General features: G+C 51.0%; 2 protein-coding genes across 7 annotated transcripts; one reads left to right on the top strand and one right to left on the bottom strand.

Annotated features, from left to right (window-relative positions):
* The first annotated feature begins 1,671 nt into the window (after window positions 1-1,671).
* LOC112610049 (mediator of RNA polymerase II transcription subunit 15-like) lies at window positions 1,672-9,722 on the top strand. Its single transcript, XM_025363333.1, has 4 exons — window positions 1,672-1,811; window positions 5,942-6,287; window positions 6,907-6,965; window positions 9,541-9,722. The coding sequence occupies exons 1-4, from the start codon at window positions 1,707-1,709 to the stop codon at window positions 9,565-9,567; spliced, it is 537 nt and encodes a 178-aa protein (XP_025219118.1). The 5' UTR covers window positions 1,672-1,706; the 3' UTR covers window positions 9,568-9,722.
* Window positions 9,723-11,117: 1,395 nt separating this feature from the next.
* TMEM106A (transmembrane protein 106A) lies at window positions 11,118-19,619 on the bottom strand. 6 transcript variants are annotated; one of them, XM_025363332.1, is made up of 10 exons: window positions 19,468-19,513; window positions 18,996-19,183; window positions 18,356-18,380; window positions 18,149-18,211; window positions 17,189-17,252; window positions 15,158-15,311; window positions 14,512-14,652; window positions 14,361-14,404; window positions 13,789-13,842; window positions 11,118-13,421 (listed from the first exon to the last, which is right to left on the bottom strand). In XM_025363332.1, exons 3-10 carry the CDS (start codon window positions 18,357-18,359, stop codon window positions 13,301-13,303), a joined length of 645 nt encoding a protein of 214 aa, XP_025219117.1. In that variant the 5' UTR covers window positions 18,360-18,380; window positions 18,996-19,183; window positions 19,468-19,513; the 3' UTR covers window positions 11,118-13,300. The 6 variants fall into 6 exon arrangements, with proteins under 6 accessions (XP_025219117.1, XP_025219116.1, XP_025219111.1 ...); XM_025363331.1 differs by having other exon boundaries at window positions 18,996-19,161; XM_025363326.1 differs by having other exon boundaries at window positions 18,149-18,380; window positions 18,996-19,161; window positions 19,468-19,619.
* Between the last annotated feature and the right edge of the window lie 53 nt (window positions 19,620-19,672).

Raw genomic sequence — 19,672 nt, 5'->3', positions numbered from 1 at the left:
GGCACCCAAACAGATCACCAGAGTCCACATGTAGTCCACCTGCCCTCCCTGCATGAGATCAGCTCTTCCTCCTCCCGATGATAGATCAGGGTCAATGATCCCTGCCAAGACGGCCACTGCTCCAGCCTGCTGCTCCAACCTGTCCAGCCACAGCTGTAGATTGAAGGCTGGAAGTTCAATGGGACCCTCTCCTGCTTTCTACAAACTGGTTCCTTTATTTTTATGTTTATTGATTTGGGATGGGGTCTGGCTCTGTCACCCAGGCTGGAGTGCAGCGGTGCAGTCACTGCTCAGCGCAGCACCCACCTCCCAGCCTCCATCCATCCTCCTGCCTCAGCCTCTGGAATAGCTGGGGTGCAGATACGCCCCAGCCCGAACAGGGTTTCACTAGGTTGCCTGGGCTCTTTCTTTTTGCTTGCTTGAACCCGGGAGGCGGAGGCCACTGCACCCAGCCGCTTCGGATGATCTTAAATGCACAGTCTGAGGCCAGGCATGGTGGCTCACACCTGTAATCCCAGCACTTTGGGAGGCCGAGTGGGGCGGATCACCTGAGGTCGGGAGTTTGAGATCAGCCTGACTAACATGGAGAAACCCTGTCCCTACTAAAAATACAAAAATTATCTGGGTGTGGTGGTATATGCCTGTAATCCTAGCTACTTGGGAGGCTGAGGCAGGAGAATCTCTTGAACCTGGGAGGCACAGGTTGCAGTGAGTCAAAATTGCGCCATTGCACTCCAGTCTGAGCAACAAGAGTGAAACTCCGTCTCAAAAAATAAAAATAAAAAAATGAAAATAGGCCGGGCGCGGTGGCTCAAGCCTGTAATCCCAGCACTTTGGGAGGCCGAGACGGGTGGATCACGAGGTCAGGAGATCGAGACCATCCTGGCTAACACGGTGAAACCCCGTCTCTACTAAAAAAAATACAAAAAACTAGCCGGGCGAGGTGGCGGGCGCCTGTAGTCCCAGCTACTGGGGAGGCTGAGGCAGGAGAATGGCGTAAACCCGGGAGGCGGAGCTTGCAGTGAGCTGAGATCCGGCCACTGCACTCCAGCCTGGGTGACAGAGCGAGACTCCGTCTCAAAAAAAAAAAAAAAAAAAATGAAAATAAAATTAAGAGGTAGACGCTAGGCTTGAGTTCAGCATTAGAAATCTCCAGAGCTAGGGTGTCTTCTAAGAAATCCCTTTGCATTCTGGGGTCTCAGACCTCAGTGAGGCTTAGTAGGATTTTGTATTTTCTTTCATTCTGACTCAGCACAGACATTTATGGGGGAGATGGGGAGAGGAGAGATTAAGGAGAAAAAGGTAATTCCAGAGACCTAAGTGGGGAGGGATGAGCAGAGGGAGAGTCAGATGATGCTGGAAGCCCCTGAGGAAGAGTGGGGGAAAGAAGCCAGAGAGAAAAGATTTTACTGCTGAATTTTCCATGGGGCCCACTGAGACTCAAAGCTAAGGTGGGAAGATCTTCCATCTGCTCAGCACCCAGGAGAGAAAGGTACTTTGCAGATGTTCCCTGGGAGCCTTGGGAAAAACGCCTCCCTTCCTCAACAAAGCAGGTGGGGCCTGCCCAGTTGCCCTGGCAGTAACCACATTGTGAGGTGGTTCCAGTTACAGGCAGAGGGGTCTGAGTGGGAAGAGACAGAGGTGGTGGGAGCAGTGGGCTCTGCTTGTCCCCACCCCCACCTGGGGCCTCACACCATCCCACTATCATGGGTAGTGCCTACCACTGGGAGGCCCGGCGCCGGCAGATGGCTTTGGACCGAAGGAGGTGGCTGATGGCCCAGCAGCAGCAGGAGCTGCAGCAGAAAGAACAGGTGCATGGGATAGGCTGGGTTCTTCAGGGTCCTTTCTGGAGTAGGAAGGCAATGGAGAATGGAGACGGAACCCTAGGAAGCTGCCTACTATTTGGTGAATGTTGTTTGCTGGGGGTAGGAGGAAAGCAAGGTCATTTAGCATTCTCTCAGATAGACTGTGTCTGTGTTGGGGGGAACACTACAAGCTAACTCAATTTCCCTGTTGTAATAGACTGGGGGAGGGCAAGTGTACTAGGCCTGGGAGGTTTAAAGATGTTCTGTCCAATAGGGTAACCCCCAGCCTGTGTGCTATATTGAGCTTTGGAGTGTGACTGAGAAACTAATTTTTTTTTGGTTTTTTTTTTGAGACGGAGTTTTGCTCTTGTTGCCCAGGCTTGAGTGCGATGGTGTGATCTCGGCTCACCGCAACCTCCGCCTCCCAGGTTCAAGTGATTTTCCTGCCTCAACCTCCCAAGTAGCTGGTATTACAGGCATGCACCACCACGACTGGATAATTTTGTATTTTTAGTAGAGATGGGGTTTCTCCATGTTGGTCAGGCTAGTCTCGAACTCCTGACCTCAGGTGATCCGCCTGCCTCAGCCTCCCAAAGTGCTGGGATTGCAGGCATGAGCCACCATGCCCGGTCAGTTTTACATAAATTTAATTTAGTTTTTAAAAATGTTATTTTGGCTGGGCGTGGTGGCTCACACCTGTAATCCAGCACTTTGGGAGGCTGAGGCCGGTGGATCACTTGAGGTCAGGAATTCAAGACCAGCCTGGCCAACATGACAAAACCCGGTCTCTACTAAAAGTACAAAAAGTAGCTACGCATGGTGGCGCATGCCTGTAATTCCAGCTACTTGCGGAGGCTGAGGCAGGAGAATCACTTGAACCAGTGAGGTGGAGATTGCAGTGAGCCAAGATGGTACCACTGCACTCTGGCCTGGGTGAAAGAATGAGACCCTGTCTCAAAAAAAAAAAAAAAAAAAAAAAAAAATTAAAAATTGTATTTTATTGTAATAGAAACAGGGTCTCACTTTGTTGCCCAGGCTGGTCTGGAACTCCTGGACTCAAGCAATCCTCCTACCTCAGCCTCCCAAACTGTTGACAGGTGTGAACCACCATGCCTGGCCTTGAATTAATTAATTCACTTATTTATTTATTTTTTTGAGACGGAGTCTTGCTCTAGTCTTGCTCCCAGCCGGGCACGGTGGCTCACACCTGTAATCCCAGCACTTTGGGAGGCTGAGGCAGGTGGATCACCTGTGGTCAAGAGTTCAAGACCAGCCTGACCAACATGGTGAAACTCCATCCCTACTAAAAATACAAAAATTAGCTGGGCGTGGTGGCACGCACCTGTAATCCCAGCTACTCGGGAGGCTGAGGCAGGGGGATTGCCTGAACCTGGGAGGCGGAGGTTTCAGTGAGCCAAGATCACGCCATTGTACTCCAGCCTGGGCAACAAGAGCAAAACTCCATCTTAAAAAACAACAATGGCCGGGCGTGGTGGCTCACGCCTGTAATCCCAACACTTTGGGACTTTTGAAGACTTAGTATGAAAACAAAGAATATAAAATACTTCATTGAGGCCGGGCGCGGTGGCTCAAGCCTGTAATCCCAGCACTTTGGGAGGCCGAGATGGGCGGATCACGAGGTCAGGAGATCGAGACCACCCTGGCTAACACGGTGAAACCCCGTCTCTACTAAAAAATACAAAAAACTAGCCGGGCGAGGTGGCGGGCGCCTGTAGTCCCAGCTACTCGGGAGGCTGAGACAGGAGAATGGCGGGAACCCGGGAGGCGGAGCTTGCAGTGAGCTGAGATCCGGCCACAGCACTCCAGCCTGGGCAACAGAGCGAGACTCCGTCTCAAAAAAAAAAAAAAAAAAAGTTCATTGATATGTTCATATTGATGTTTTGGACGCATGGGGTTAAGTAAAATACATTATTAGGTCGGGCGCAGTGGCTCATGCCTGTAATCCCAGCACTTTGGGAGGCCAAGGCGGGCTGATCGTTTGAGCCCAGGAGTTTCAGACCAGCCTGGTATCATGGTGAAATCCATCTCTAAAACAAATACAAAAATTAGCCGGGCATGGTGGTGTGCACCCCTAGTCCCAGCTACTGGGGAGGCTGCGGTGGGAGAATCACTTGAGCCCGGGAGGTCGGGCTGCAGTAAGCCTTGTGACAACGCCACTACATTCCAGCCTGCGTGACAAAGTGAGACCCTGTCGCACACAATAAATAAATAAATAAAAGTAATTAAAATTAGTTTCACTTGTTTTTTCTTCTTCTTCTTTTTTTGAGACAAGGTCTTCCTCTGTCACCAAACCTGGAGTGCGATGGTCTATTCATAGCTCACTGCAGCGTGATCTCCTGGGCTTAAGCCATCCTCCAGCCTCAGCCTCCAGAGTAGCTGGGACTACAGGCATGCACCACCATGCCTAGCTAATTTTTTGTAAAGACCAGGTCTCACTATGTTGCCCAGGCTGGCCTCAAACTCCTAGCCTGAAACAATCCTCCCATCTCAGTGCCACAAAGTGTGAATTACAGGCATGTGCCAGTGCACCTGGCCCTATTTCTTCTTCTATGTGGCTATTAGAAAATTTAGTGGCTAGGTGCGGTGGCTCATGCCTGTAATCCTAGCACTTTGGGAGACCAAGGCAGGCAGATCACAAGGTCAGGAGTTCAAGACCATCCTGGCCAACATGATAAAACCCTGCCTGTACTAAAAATACAAAAATTAGCTGGGTGTGGTGGCACATGCCTGTAATCCCAGCTACTCGGGAGGCTGAGGCAGGACAATCACTTGAACTCAGGAGGCAGAGGTTGCAATGAGCCAGATCAGGCCATTGCACTCCAGCCTGCGGGACAGAGCAAGACTCTGTCTCAAAAAAAAAAAAAAAAAAAAAAGAAAATTTAAAATTACACGTGGCATGCTATATATATTATATATATATATTATATAAGCATATTATCTATTATATATAAGCATATTTTAAATATATATATATATTTTTTTTGAGACAGAGTCTTGCTCTATCACCCAGGCTGGAATGCAGTGGCATGAACCCAGCTCATTGCCACCTCCGCCTCCCGGGTTCAAGCAGTTCTCCTGCCTCAGCCTCCTGAGTAGCTAGGATTACAGGCACCTGCCACCACGCCCAGCTAATTTTTGTATTTTTACTAGAGACAGGGGTTCATCATGTTGGTCAGGCTGGTCTCGAACTCCTGACCTTGTGATCCGCCCGCCTCGGCCTCCCAAAGTGCTGGGAAGACAGGCGTGAGCCATGGTGCCCAGCCCGGCATGCATTATATTTTTATTTGACACTGCTATTTCAAAGCACTTGTAAGGTTTAGAAGCACCTTTGGGCTATTAGAAAAATTACTCTGGGAGGCTGAGGTGGGAGGATCGCTTGAGGCTAGAAGTTCCAAACCAACCTAGGCAACATAGGAGGACCCTGTCTCTACAGAAAATTTAAAAATTAGCAAGCCATGGTGGTGCGTGCATTTGGTCCAAGCTATTCAGGAGGCTGAGGTGGAAGGATTGCTTGAGCCTGGGAGGTTGAGGCAGCAGTGAGCCAAGATTGCACCACTTACTGCACTCCAGCCTGGGCAACATAATGAGACCCTGACTCTATTTAAAAAAAAAAAAATTAACTGGGCATGGTGGTGTGCACCTGTAGTTCTAGCTACTTGCAAAGTTGAGGCAGGAGAATCACTTGAGCCCAGTAGTTCCAGATTACAGTGAGTCATAATCATGCCACTGCACTCCAGCCTGGGTGACAGAGTGGGAACCTGTCTCTAAAAAACAAAACACAACACAGGACATTTGCAGGGAATTATTCTTTATCCTCCAGCACTAAAAACTGCTTTCCGTGCTGAGCTCTCAAGTAAGGAAGCAGGTGCTCGAAGACAGTGCTATTTCCTGGGCTGGGGCTGTGCTACGGGTGCTGTCACCCAGAAATCATTCTTGGGTGTTACAGTGGGTGAGGGAGACAGCGTAGGCCCAATTTCAGCCTGCAGCTCTAGGGAACAGAGACCACTGCCACCTATACTTCTCTACTCACTTGCCTTGTTCCCTGAAGTTTCTCTGGCAGATGGGTGATTGGGTGGGGAGAGGAGGATGCCACTTGCCCGGGGGCTTCTTGCCAGGAACTGAAGAAACACCAGGAAGAAGAACAACAATCGGAGAAAAAGCTCCAGCCACCTAAGAAGTCAAATGTGCCGCAACCACCAGTGGCGAAACTGTGGAGATCACGGGAGCAACAACAGCCATCACACCAGCAGCCATCGGTGCAGCCAACATCGCAGCCACCACCACAGCCATCACCACAGCCATCACCATTGCCACAGGCACAGGCGCAGGCGCAGGCACAGGCGTGGCCAGGGCCACAACCACCACAACCACAGCCACCACCTCAGCCAACACAACCAAGTGCTCAAGCCCGTTGTACTCAGCACGCCTCCAAATGCAATCTCCAAGATTCCCAAAGGCCAGGTCACCAGCCTACTTCAGTGGGAATCTATTAAGCTGGAGGGCAATCTCTGTATGAACAACAGATTCCAGGGTGGGCAGAAAATCCTTACAGACTCTGGACTGGAGCCTGGGAGTGGGAGGTGGTGAGGAGAGGAGCCCTTTGCTTCCATCCCAGCCCTGTAGTGCAGAATCCATATCCACTACCCTACCCTCTCTGACTCTCCCAAGTACCGTCGGCCTTTAATGCCTTGCTAATCAACTCCCTCTGGTGGGTTTATGCCAACCTACAGCTGCAAAGGAGCCTTCCAACTTCTGCAGAGAGTGGCTGAGAAAGTTGTTGGCCCCTCTTCCAGAGTGAGTGTGACAGAGGAGGTGGCGGTGATCAGAGGGTGGCACAGGAGTTGTAGGCTTATTAACAGATATATTGAGCCCCGTGAGGTCTGGAACAGGGAACCACAGCACAGCTTCCTAGTTGAGAATCTTCAGGAAGGGCTCAGTCTGTACCCTGTCCCAGGTAGGAGGCTGTCCTCACCGTACCCCCATCACCCCCTGGGTCACCAGACACAAGCAGTCCAGGCTTGTAGTGTTCCATCCTTGGAAAACTGCTGGATGAGTAACCTGTACTTTGTTTCCTCATCAGGTCTCATGAACCCATGCCAATCTAGCCCCATCAAAAACACTGGGTATTCACAACTCAAGGTAAGATAGAGACACAGACCCTGAAAGACAGACTCTGGGTGACTGAATGAATGAGTGTGTGTGTGTGTGTGTGTGTGTGTGTGTGTGTGTGTGTGTAGCCCAGAGAAACCTCCTTAGCAGGAGTAAGGGGAGGAAATTAGAATTATTTCACATTACTTCTGGACGGTCTATTCCTCTATTCTTTGCCCCCATTAAAAATGTTTTGGGCCGGGCGCGGTGGCTCAAGCCTGTAATCCCAGCACTTTGGGAGGCCGAGACGGGCGGATCACGAGGTCAGGAGATCGAGACCATCCTGGCTAACACGGTGAAACCCCGTCTCTACTAAAAAATACAAAAAACTAGCCGGGCGAAGTGGCGGGCGCCTGTGGTCCCAGCTACTCGGGAGGCTGAGGCAGGAGAATGGCGTGAACCCGGGAGGCGGAGCTTGCAGTGAGCTGAGATCCGGCCACCGCACTCCAGCCTGGGCGACAGAGCCAGACTCAGTCTCAAAAAAAAAAAAAAAAAAATGTTTTGGTAGGAAGCTGGGTGCAGTAGTCCTGGCTACTTGGGAAGCTGAGACAGTAGTACTGCTTGAGCCCAGGAGTTCAGGTTCAGACTGGGCAATATAGTGAGATCCCATCTCAAAAAAAAAAAAAAAAAAAACGAAAAAAATGAAAGAAAGCCAAGTGTGTGGTGGCTCATGCCTATAATCCCAGCACTTTGGGAGATCAAGGTGAGAGGATCGCTTGAGCCCAGGAGTTTGAGTCCAGCCTGGGCAACAGAGTGAGACTCGGTCTCAATAACAACAAAAATTTTAAAAAAACTAGCTGGGCAGCCGGGCACGGTGGCTCACGCCTGTAATCCCAGCACTTTGAGGCAGGCGGATCATGAGGTCAAGAGATCAAGACCATCCTGGCCAACATGGTGAAACCCCATCTCTACTAAAAATACAAAAATTAGCTGGGTGTGGTGGCACGTGCCTGTAGTCCCAGATACTCGGGAGGCTGAGGCTGGAGAATTGCTTGAACCCAGGAGGAGGTGGTTGCAGTGAGCTGAGATCGCGTCACTGCACTCCAACCTGGTGACAGAGTGAGACTTCGTTTAAAAAAAAAAAATAGCTGGGCATGGTGGCACACACCTGGAGCCCAAGCTACTTGGGAGGCTAAGGTGAAGATTGCTTGAGCCCCAGAGGTTGAGGCTGCCGTGAGTGGTGATCACACCACTGCACTCCAGCCTGTGCAACAGAGTGAGACCCTCCCTGAAAAAAAAAAAAAAGAAAAAAATGCCTGGGTATGGATGGCCTATTGCTCAGCGCTATCCATAAAATGAGAATAATAGATGATACAACTTCCTCAACAGAGGGTCATGCAGACTGAATATGGCAATTATTAGTAAAGGAAAGGGGCCAGGCGCAGGGGCTCACGCCTGAAATCTCAGCACTTTGGGAGGCCGAGGTGAGCAGATTGCCTGAGCTCAGGAATTTGAGACCAGCCTGGGCAATATGCTGAGATGCCATCTCTACTAAAAATACAAAAAAATTAGCTGGCTGTGGTAGGGCGCATCTGTAGTCCCAGCTATTCGGGAGACTGAGGCAGAAGAATCACTTGACCCCTGGAAGTGGAGGTTGCAGTGAGCCAGGATCACACCACTGCACTCCAGCCTGGGTAAAAGAGTGATAAAAATAAATAAATAAATAAATAAATAAATAAATAAATAGATAAATAGATAGATAGATAAAGGAAAGAGCACTAAAAGCACTTAGCTTGGAGTCCAGCTCACTGTAGGCCATTAAACTCAGGATGACAACCTTTTTTTTTTTTTGAGACAGAGTCTCGCTCTGCCGCCCAGGCTGGAGTACAGTGGCGTGATCTTGGCTCACTGCAAGCTCCGCCTCCCGGGTTCATGCCATTCTCCTGCCTCAGCCTTCCGAGTAGCTGGGACTACAGGCGCCCGCCACCTCGCCCGGCTATTTTTTTTTGTATTTTTTAGTAGAGACGGGGTTTCACCGTGTCAGCCAGGATGGTCTCGATCTCCTGACCTCGTGATCCGCCTGTCTCGGCCTCCCAAAGTGCTGGGATTACAGGCTTGAGCCACCGCGCCCGGCCTTTTTTTTGAGACAGAGTCTGACTCTGTTACCCAGGCTGGATCTCAGCTGCACTCCACCTGCAACCTCCACCTCCCGGGTTCAAATGATACTCCTGCCTCAGCCTCCCGAGTAGCTAGGATTACAGGCATGTACCACCACGCCTGGGTAGTTTTTATATTTTTTAGTAGAGATGGGGTTTCGCTATGTTGGCCAGGCTGGTCTCAAGTGATCTACCCGTCTCGGCCTGCCAAAGTGCTGGGATTACAGGTGTGAGCCACCACGCCTGGCCTGGATGGCAACTCTTAACAAGAATATATAATTGTGCAAGGCGTTAGAAAGGTGTCTCTGACAGAGGTGCAACAGATGAAAGAACCTGATGCTAGCACTTCTAGGATGAGGACTGGGCTGCTACATTTCACTTTGATTCCTCTGGCCTCACAGGATTTCACACAGTGTTCTGAAACCAGAAGCTGCTAACTTGTTTTGTTTCCCGTCTCTTCCTCTTCTCAGTCTACCAACTACATACAGCAGTGGTGACCCAAAGATTGAACCTGAGACCCCAGTGGCCATCCCCAAACTGCAGATGAGCAGCCACATCTTCTCAGCATCCAGCAACATCTCCACTTCAAAAGCCACCCACTCTAGAAGAGGTGGCTGCCAGGAATAAAACGTAATTCTTTTCCTGGGAGGAATCACAGCACTGGTCAGCTTTATGAGACAGGGATGAGAGGAAGCAGGCAGGAGGACTCACGAAGGGGATGGAGAGGGTGGAAAGAGAGTGGAAGACAAGTTTATGCTTCTCTAGGCAAAGCCAATGGGAGAACTGGGTCTTGGGTCCCCTGGTCCCCTGCAAGTATGCAACTCCTACTACTATCACTACCTGCCCTCATTCAGCAGTGATAAGTCTGTCAGGGGTTTCAGTTTGTGACTGTCACTGGAGCCATCACTCATTCCCCCAAGCCCATGCTTACTGAGATACAGCCTGGGGAAGGAGCGGTCGCATCACATCAGAGCAGGCCTGCAGCAGCAGAAAGTGGTTGCAGGCAGTGATGCTCCCCACCTCCAAGCCCAGTGCAATGTCTGGCCTACAGTGGGCACTCAGCCGTCAAATGGACGATGGGGGCAGGGATGGAGAGAAAGAGCTTGGAGGAAAGTGGGGGCTATAGCCTCAGGAACATGACACTTGACCCTGGGACGGGGAGGGAGGTTTGCCTTCTAAAACCCACAGCCCTCTTCCTTCCTGGCTCTCAGCCTCTCCATCTAGCGACAACCAAGAGATTCACCAGCCCAAGGTGAAGGAGTGGGTAGGGCTGGGAGACCCTGGGTGTTAGACTTCAGGAAGGTGCAAGCCCTGCGAAGGCCTTTCTTCCTCCATGCTGAGAAAGGCTGCCTCAGTCACCTCAATCACAAGCCCCATCCAAGGGATTAGCTGGGTATTTCATTGTAGCCTACATAGCATTGCCTTTGGTCTGAAGGGGCCATTTCAGTGCAACCCACGAAATTTCCTGATGAGAGCAGCTGGGGAAGATAACGGGATGGTGGGGAAGATAACAGCACAGAACAGGAATAGTAAAATTGGAAGAGACTTTAGAGATACATAATGGGAGCAAGAGGAAGAGAGTGAGATCCTGTGAGCAATCTCATGGAAAACAGAAGGGCAGGACATATCATCAGCGGCCCAGAGGCCCGGGGAAGAGACCTTGCTGTCCGTTAGAACATTACAGTTTCGGCCAGGTGCAGTGGCTCATGCCTGTAATCCCAGTACTCTGGGAGGCCGAGGCAGGTGGATCACTTGAGGCCAGGAGTTTCAGACCAGCTTGGCCAACATGATGAAACCCTGTCTCTACTAAAAATACAAAAATTAGCTGGGTGTGGTGGTGCATGTCTGTAACCAAAACTACTCAGGGAGTCGAGGCACGAGAATTGCTTGAACACAGGAGGCAGAGTTTGCACTGAGCCAAGATCACACCACCGCACTCCAGCCTGGGTAACAGAGTGAAACTGTCTCAAAAAAAAAAAAAAGAAGTTTGTGAAATAAGGAGTATCCTAGGGAGTATTCACTAGTGCCCTTCCCACTCCCAGGAGACTTTTTTGAATATTCTTAAGTATAGTTTATTGAATACAATATAAATACTCCACATTTGGCAGTCTATACACAGCAGCTCCAGCTTGGCTTCCTTGGACTTTTGCGCTCTTGCCAGCACCACCTTGACCTCAGCTTGGAGACAGCACAGTCTCCTTCCTTCCCCTTGTTCCCCTAGTTACCAAGTTCTGTCACCACTTCTCCCTCTTTCCATGCATCCTACTTCAAATTTAGCTTTCCCTGCTCATCTTTTTTTTTTTAAAGAGAGTCTCTCTCTTGTTGCCCAGGCTGGAGTGCAGTGGTGCGATCTTGGCTCACTGCAACCTCCGCCTCCCGGGTTGAAGTGATTCTCCTGCCTCAGCCTCCTGAGTAGCCGGGATTACAGGCGCACGCCACTATGCCCGGCTTCTTTTTTTTTAAAACAGGGTCTTGCTAATGTTGCTGCTCTTGTAAGACTTGAACTCCTGGGCTCCAGAGATCCTCCCACCTCAGCTTCCTGAGTAGCTGGGACTACAGGTGTATACCACTGCACCCAGCTGTAAGACCAAGCCACCTTTAATGAGCAAATATCCTTCCTGTTCTGCTAAAGTACAGAAACCTTTCTACTAGGAGACAGTGGGAAACCAGGGTTTATCTGGGGCTTAGCCCTAGCTGAGTGACAGGAAAGGGAGGGTCTAGACCAGTCCCTGCCGATGTGCTGCTCCACATTGTCAAAGCCCAAGGAAGGATGAGGCCTCTGGGACCAGAGTGGGCCCTGGTGCTAAGGTGGTGGTGGAACAGAACCCAGCAGCCTCAGCTGGATACTGATAGCTTCATCTCCTGCAGGCTTTCAGATGAGAGCAGCTGGGCCCACCGTTTGACCTGCCTGTGTCTACTCACATGGGCTCAGGATGTGGACTTACAGGTTCTCCTTCAATAAATATCTTATACAATGATTCTGCCTTTGGCTCTGTTTTTCCTGTGCAGACCCACAGAGTGCCAGGTGCCTCCCTCCCCTCCTCTACTATTTTGGCTCCTGCTATGAAAAGAATAGTGAAACTGCTTTATAGAGAGAAGCTTTAGCTGGAGAACAGCTGTCTTCCTAGGAACCAGGGACAGTCAATAACCAGAAAGGACAGAGGGCTAAGGGGCCTTGGCTCATCTCTCAGATGGGTGGCAGACAAGTTACCAGAGAGAGAGAGACTGTCACTTTTTCACATGGTCAAAGCAGACAGGCACGGGAAAGCATCTATGATCCCCAGAAAGTCCTTGGAGATGGCACTGGATGTCCCCAAATTTTCTTATCAGAGAGTAGAAAACTTGAAAAGGGTCTCTTTTTTTTTTTTTTTGGAGACAGATTTTGCTCTTTTGCCCAGGCTGGAGTGCAGTGGCATGATCTTGGCTCACTGCAACTTCTGCCTTCCGGTTTCAAGTGATTCACCTGCCTCAGCCTCCGGAGTAGCTGAGATTACAGGCGCGCGCCACCACACCCGGCTAATTTTTGCATTTTCAGTAGAGACAAGGTTTCACCATGTTGGCCAGGCTGGTCATGAACTCCTGACCTCAAGTGATCCACCCGCTTCGGCCTCCCGAAGTGCTGGGATTACAGGCATAAGCCACTGCGCCCAGCCGGCAGGTCTATGTTTTAAAAGCCAGATAAAACTACAGCTCTCTCCCCATTCAGACAGGACGGCCAGCCCTGATGGAGCTGGGGTGAAATGGCCCCTTCAGACTCACCAGGTGCTCAGTACAGAAAGGCCAGGTGCCACTCCAGGGAATCTAAGGTGCCTCAAGAAGATGCCAGGTCAGATTTTCCTGAAGAAAGACCAGCCAGGCACAGTGGCTCACATCTGTAATCCAAGTGCTTTGGGAGGCCAAGAAGGGAAGATCGCTTGAGCCCAGGAGTTCAAGACCAACCTGGGCCAACAGTGAGACTCTGTCTCTACCGAGAAAAAAAAAAAAAAAGACTAACCAAGGGCAGAATCTGATGGCAGCCCCTGAAAGAATCTGGGGGAAATTGGAGGATATGAGTGTGTGTGTATGAAGTTAACTTCAAAGCAAGCTTCCTGAGCGGGTGGGAGGTAAGGGTGTGATGAAGCAGGGCTTCTCCTTTGGCAAAGCCTCTGTAGTCCTTCCTTAGTCACCAGGGAGTTGTGGGAGATAAAGACCAGGGTTGCAGGTGCCTGGAGTACAGGGACAGCAGACAGGTCATGGTGGGTGAGGGGTCAGCTGGTGGGGCACCGATGCGTTTCCTCGGCAGTCCACATACTCATAGCTCTGGAAGACCAGCTGCTCTGAATGGCTCAGGTATGAGCAGGTCAGGGTGCCCCTGGAGAGGAAGCAGGCCTTGTTGCCATGGCTGGAAGGAAAATGAAAGCTCCGGCCCCATTATACTGTCTGGGGGTGGAGAGTTGGGGGCTCCCTCATTTTTCCCTTCCCTCTGGCTCCCCACTCTGCCAAGGTACCTGGGACAGCTGCCCCACCTGTTTTCCAGCAGCTTCCAGACAGCCCTATGCCTGTTGCCCCTAATAGTTTATAGGCAAGGTGAGACTTAGAAAAGGGGCTAGACTTGCTCTTCCCAAGAGCCAACAAAGATTCATGGGGTCAGCTTGCATGACTCTGCCCAGAAGGTGGAGCTGAGTGAAACTGAAGTCAGAAGTGAGAGCAGGGACACCAGAGCTCCAAGCTCTACTTACTGGATGTGCAAAAGCACATGGTGGACTTTGATTTCCAGCCAGGTACAGATTTTGCTGAGAGAGAAGAAAAGACAACGTGGGACCACATGTCACATGGAGCAACCTGTCAGCTCAGAAGATGCCTGCAGGTCCCAGTTTCCTTACCCCACACAACCCCTTCCTTCCATCAGGTGCCCCCAATATGCCACTTCCACCCTTTCCCACCCTTCAGGTCAGTGTGGCAGCGTGGCTGCACTATCACTCTGACCTCCGCTCACTTGGCCCAGGCACATGCTGGACCCCTCCTCAGGAGAAAAACAAAACATTCATCTTCCTCAGCAATGCAGGCTGAAGAGCCCAAGGTTACATATTGTAGAGATTAACCAAATTCCAGCCTGTTTTTCATTCTAATCAAGGTCCAAACAAGCAGAGGCTGGGGACCCTGAACCCTTGCTTATTACATCCTTGGCCATGGGAGGGCAGTCCACATGCTGGCTGAAGAATCTGCTAAGCAATCAGGAAAGCTGGTGGGTATTAAGTGGGTTCCTAAGCCAGGCAAGCGGCTAGGGAAGAAGAGATCAAGGGGTACTCACTACGTGTTTTCATCCGGTATCTTGGTGGCTACTGCGTAAAACATCTGTCAACCAAATGGGCACAGGGTTAGCCCCAACTCCAGTTGCCCCTTTCCCACCACCACACATCCACACGCTGGTGGGCAGGGCTGGCCAGGGAGAGGGGAGTCACCTGTTCACTGGTCAAAGGGCCAATGTGTAGGAGAAGGTTGTTGGAAACCTGCCCCACCACGAGGGATAGGTGCAGAACCTCGAGGGTCAGCTGTGTCACCGTAATGGGGTAGTAGTTGCCATTGGAGATGTTTAAGACATTCTGGGGATGAAGACAAGGGAAAGGAGGACTGAAGATGGCCCATCCTTAGGAAAAGCCAAACAGTTGCGAAAGCCTGGCTGTCTGGCCTAAGCCCCATCTACCATGACAAGCTTCAGGTGCAGAGGATCAAAACCAGGAGCCCCGTGGAGGGGCATTGAATGGTGAGGGATCTTTACGAAGTTAAGCTGGCTCAGGATCCAGGCCCACCCTGTATGACTTCTTACCATTCAGTCCTGTCCATCCAGAGAGTCTCAGGCACTGTCACCCCACTCCACCCCTATGATTTATCTATCTGGTCCAGATTCTGACCCCTTACTGTGTAGAGTCCCAACCTTTACGATCTGTCATGGAGCTCATGGTTGCTCCTACTTCTCTTCAGGCTCCCAACACCCTCTGGGTGCCATAAGATCCCTGGCTTCCCATGCCCAGAGTCACAACGCTGGACAAAGTTTACAGTGAAGTATTGCTGGGAAGGAGGGGTTGCAGCCCAAGGGCATCCACCCACCGTTATGTTGAGGTAGATATCAGCCTCATCAAAGGCCACCGTGGAGGAGTTGAGGCCTGCAGGCTGCACAACGACGGACCGGGGAAACAGGAAAAAGATGATGAAGGAGGAGGTCACCAGGCAGATGAGCACGGCCAGGAACACAAAGAGCTTCCTGTGTGAAAGCAGGATCCAGGATGGAGGAATGGAAAAGTCTGAACACCAAAGAAACTCGGGGAGGAGGTTCAGACACTCCTCTCCATACACCAGGCTTTCCCCTGCACACTACCCCAACATCATTTAGCTCCCCAGATGTGGCCCGGAATGAGTAGGGGCACAGGATTGGCAAGCAGGCAGCCTGGTTTCCACTCCCAGCTCTCTGTTCCCATTGACCCAATAACATGGAGCAGCCCACTTAATCTCCTTAAGTCTCAGTTTCCTTGTTGGTAAAAGGCAGATAATTGTACTGACCTCATAGAATTTGTTATCGGCTAATATATGAAAAAATACTAATCACAGGTCCCTGCACATGGCAAAAGCATGATGAATGCTAGTTATTATCACTAGAAGAAATAAGTCCATATTTGGAAGTTCTGAATTTTAACATTCAGAACAGGACACTATCCATCCATCTAATTCAAAATTCAGATACGCATTAAAGAGATAAGTACTTTGTTAGGATCTTATGATGGGCACGGCTAATTTCTTTTTTTTCTTTTTTTTTTTTTGAGATGGAGTCTTGCTCCGTCACCCAGGCTAGAGTGCAGTGGCGCGATCAACATCCTGGGTTGAAGGGATTCTCCTGCCTCAGCCTCCCAAGTAGCTGGGATTACAGGCACCTGCCACTGCGCTCAGCTAATTTTTGTATTTTTTAGTAGAGATGGGGTTTTGCCATGTTGGTCAGGCTGGCCTCGAACTCCTAACCTCAGGTAATCCTCCTGTCTTGGCCTCCCCAAACTGCTGGAATTATAGGCATGAACCACCACACCCAGCCTGATTTCTTTTTTTTTTTTTTTTGAGACGGAGTCTTGTTCTGTCACCCAGGCTAGAGTGCAGTGGCGTGATCTCAGCTCACTGCAAGCTCCGCCTCCCGGATTCACACCATTCTCCTGCCTCAGCCTCCCGAGTAACTGGGACTACAGTCGTCCACCACCATGCCCAGTTAATTTTCTTGTATTTTTAGTAGAGACGGGGTTTCCCCATGTTGGCCAGGATGGTCTCGATCTCCTGACCTCGTGATCCGCCCACCTCGGCCTCCCAAAGTGCTGGAATTACAGGCGTGAGCCGCCGCGCCCGGCCATGCCCAGCCTGATTTCTAATTCTGGTATAGTGGGGTGGCGGAGACGGTTCGGCTTGGTGGTGACTCCCAGGTTGACACCAGGACCTTAGGAGGAGGTTGAGGGAGTTCCATGTCAGATAGACTCAGATCACAAACACAGTAGGCCCCAGGGCTGCCTGAGGTTCTGAAGTATCCCAGAACAGCAGAAAATAGGTTTTTCACCTCTACTGGGAGAAGAACAAGCAAGTCTGAACTGCCTCAGCAAGGGAGCTGCTTAAGAAAAATAATGTTTTCAAATCAATTGCAGCCAGGGCCACATGCTTGTTCCCTCCTTCCTGGGAGGACTTGCAGAGCTACCAGATCCTTCCTGTCTTGGAGAGGGTGCCATGCTTCCTGGAAGCAGTGATGCTTAAGGAAGGCCACCTGGTGTCCTCAAGTGACATCTGCTGCTGCTGCTGCTACTTTTTTCTTTTTTTGGTAGAGATGGGGTTTCACCATGTTGCCCAGGCTGGTCTTGAACTCCTGAGCTCAAGTGATCTGCCTGCCTTGGTCTCCCAAAGTGCTGGGATTACAGGTATGAGCCACCACACCCGGTCCAGGAGCTTCTAAATCAGGAAAAAATTCTTGGACGTAAGGAGGTGGTATCTCTGAGGCTCAGGCTTTCTATGGAAGAACTAATAGGAATATATTAGGGGGGATCAAAACAGGGGAGACAAAGGGAACAGCCCCCATGGGCGATGGCTTGTGGAGCTGAGGGAGGAAGAGGGGCTTACGTGTGCTTGGGCTTCAGCCTCTGGTCCCCATAGGGGATGAGAGCCACCAACTGCTTCTCCAGCTCTAGAGAGAGAGAAGGTGAGAGGGAGGGCAAAGATGCAACTGTCACAAATATTTCCTGTGCCAGCCTCCCAGAAGCACGCCTCCACCCACACCATAGAGCAATGTTTTTTTGTTGTTGTTGTTTTGTTTTTTTTGAGACGGAGTCTCGCTCTGTTGCCCAGGCCGGAGTGCAGTGGCCGGATTTCAGCTCACTGCAAGCTCCGCTTCCCGGGTTTACGCCATTCTCCTGCCTCAGCCTCCCGAGTAGCTGGGACTACAGGCGCCCGCCACCTCGCCCGGCTAGTTTTTTGTATTTTTAAGTAGAGACGGGGTTTCACCATGTTAGCCAGGATGGTCTTGATCTCCTGATCTCGTGATCCGCCCGTCTCGGCCTCCCAAAGCGCTGGGATTACAGGCTTGAGCCACCGCGCCTGGCCGGAGCAATGTTAGAAGCATGCTGCCTCTGCCCCAGAGCAGAACTAGAAGCACTGGACTCTGCTACCAAAGTTGGCAGGTCAGCTTTGCCATCTCTAGAATGGAAGTGAGATTTCCACTAATAGGTATGAAGAATCTCTGAAAGTCACCAGCAAATCAGAGATGCCCAGGATCTTTGGAAAGGTAATTTCTAACTTCCTGAACTGAATGAATCCTAAGACATACAGTGTTGCTTAGGAGCACAGTGGCTAGAACCCCTCTTTCCCACAAGGGGCTGGGGAATACAACCAGGGAAGGAGGGCAGGTTTTTGCAGGGAACCCAAAGATAGTTAAGTATCTCCCTGGCCAGCCTGAGACTGGGAGGTCAAGAGCTGGGAGCAGATCTAACCCCATCCAAGGAGACTCAGAGGGGCTGCCCCAGGCCAATAGGCTAAGAACTTTCCCTGGACTCCAGGGTATTTCCAGAGCCGTGGGCCACTCACCTTGGGGAATCTTGCCACTGCCCTGGCAGGTGGGACAAGTCACAAAGCTGGCACCAGCAGTTCCTTCACAAGGCACACAGGAACAAAGAGACTTGCTGCTACCGGTGCTGAAGTAGCTGACAGCCTGGCTGCCAATGGCTGGATTGGAGGGCAGGATTGACTTGTTCTCATCCTCCCGCCAAGAGCCCAACTGTGAAAACGTCTTACCCATTCTTCGGAGGCAGGGGTTTCACTAATGAGAAAAGACCAAAGTTCAGTGCTAAGCACTGACACCAAATGTAATTTTGGTTTGAGGTTCTCAAGACTGGCAAGGAGCCCCACCACAGTTTAAGCAAGCTCAAGTCTAAGGAAGATAGGGTGTGAAAAATTGGGTGGTTACACGGGACTTTCAGAAGTCTCAACGCATTTCAACTCCTTTCATTATTTTAAAAGAGACCAATCTGCCTACAAAAGGGAAAACAAAAGAAAAGCAGAAGTTATTTCACTTTAAGGAACTTCCATAAATGATTGGCAGAGCATTTAATTTTTCTCTGGAAAAGTTGCTGAGCTGTCATTCAGTTCAAGGGAAGGAAGTTGGATAGGGCAGAAAAGAGATTCTTCGAAACAAGCAGAGAAGAGGCCAGACTGGTCACAGGTGTGGTTAAGACCCCTATCTAAGGAAGCCCTGGGAGAAAGCAGACACCTCACTGCTTTCTGAGGCGGGGTAAGAAAGCCTGAGGAGGTCATAGTGATACCAGAGTCTGTTTTTCACTAGGAAAAGTCAAGGCTAAATCTGGACTCTGTGTGGCAGAACGAGGCCGGCAAGTGAGCCACACAGATCTTTCTGGACTAAAATAGTGCGAGTCACCTGGTTCAGGTCTGGGATCCCAGGCTCCTCAGCTGCACGAGGGCGAGACTTCTGACGTGCGTCTTTGGGGAGAAGGGCCTCTAACGGCAGAGTGGACTGGACTGGGCTGAGCTGGGCGGTGGTGGGGAGGAGAAACACGGCGTGGGGCCGGCAACCGGCCGGAGTCCTAGGGGAGCGAATGTGCCGCACTGGAGAGTGGGGATAGCGAAGACGCTGACCTCCCCGAAGGGCCAAGCCGATTCCTGGGCTACATGAGGGCTCTGCCACGGGCCGACCCGGTGGGCGCGGACGGAGAAGGTGTGACTTCATTAAGGGAGGATTTCAAGTCCCACCACACCCACCCAGAGGCCGTTAGTCAAGCTTACTACGCGTGCAGGGGGCGCCTGTGTGTTGGGCGAGGCGGCGGCAACAGGAGGTGTCTTGACCTCCGAAAGATAAAGTAAGTAAATAGAGTGTCTAGGGAGGGTCTTACCCGCGGACGACTGCAGCGACAGAAACGGCAGCAAGCAGAATCGAAAGTGCGGGAGCGGACACTCCCCTCAAGCTTTGACTCAGTGCCCAGGGAAGTCCCGCCCCAGCCCCTAAAGGCCCACCCCCTCGTCCCCCGGACCGCCCCTTCGCCACGCAGCAACCAGAGACGCTCCCAGCTCTTCAAACGTTACCCGAGGGCCCGGACG

This window comes from Theropithecus gelada, chromosome 16, assembly GCF_003255815.1.
Source record: "Theropithecus gelada isolate Dixy chromosome 16, Tgel_1.0, whole genome shotgun sequence".
NCBI classification, from domain to species: domain Eukaryota; kingdom Metazoa; phylum Chordata; class Mammalia; order Primates; family Cercopithecidae; genus Theropithecus; species Theropithecus gelada.
This window is presented reverse-complemented; position numbering and strand designations above follow the sequence as displayed.

What these genes read in the sequence shown, in the direction of transcription:
- TMEM106A (XM_025363326.1), bottom strand. Translation starts at nt 18,359, where the DNA reads ATGGGTAAGACGTTTTCACAGTTGGGCTCTTGGCGGGAGGATGAGAAC. An exon ending in CAGTGGCAAGATTCCCCAAG is followed by an intron (nt 17,253 to 18,148) that starts GTGAGTGGCCCA and finishes CTCTCTCTCTAG; the next exon opens with AGCTGGAGAAGCAGTTGGTG. An exon ending in AGGCTGAAGCCCAAGCACAC is followed by an intron (nt 15,312 to 17,188) that starts GTAAGCCCCTCT and finishes GCTTTCACACAG; the next exon opens with GAAGCTCTTTGTGTTCCTGG.
- LOC112610049 (XM_025363333.1), top strand. Translation starts at nt 1,707, where the DNA reads ATGGGTAGTGCCTACCACTGGGAGGCCCGGCGCCGGCAGATGGCTTTG. An exon ending in AGCTGCAGCAGAAAGAACAG is followed by an intron (nt 1,812 to 5,941) that starts GTGCATGGGATA and finishes GCTTCTTGCCAG; the next exon opens with GAACTGAAGAAACACCAGGA. An exon ending in CCAAGATTCCCAAAGGCCAG is followed by an intron (nt 6,288 to 6,906) that starts GTCACCAGCCTA and finishes TTTCCTCATCAG; the next exon opens with GTCTCATGAACCCATGCCAA.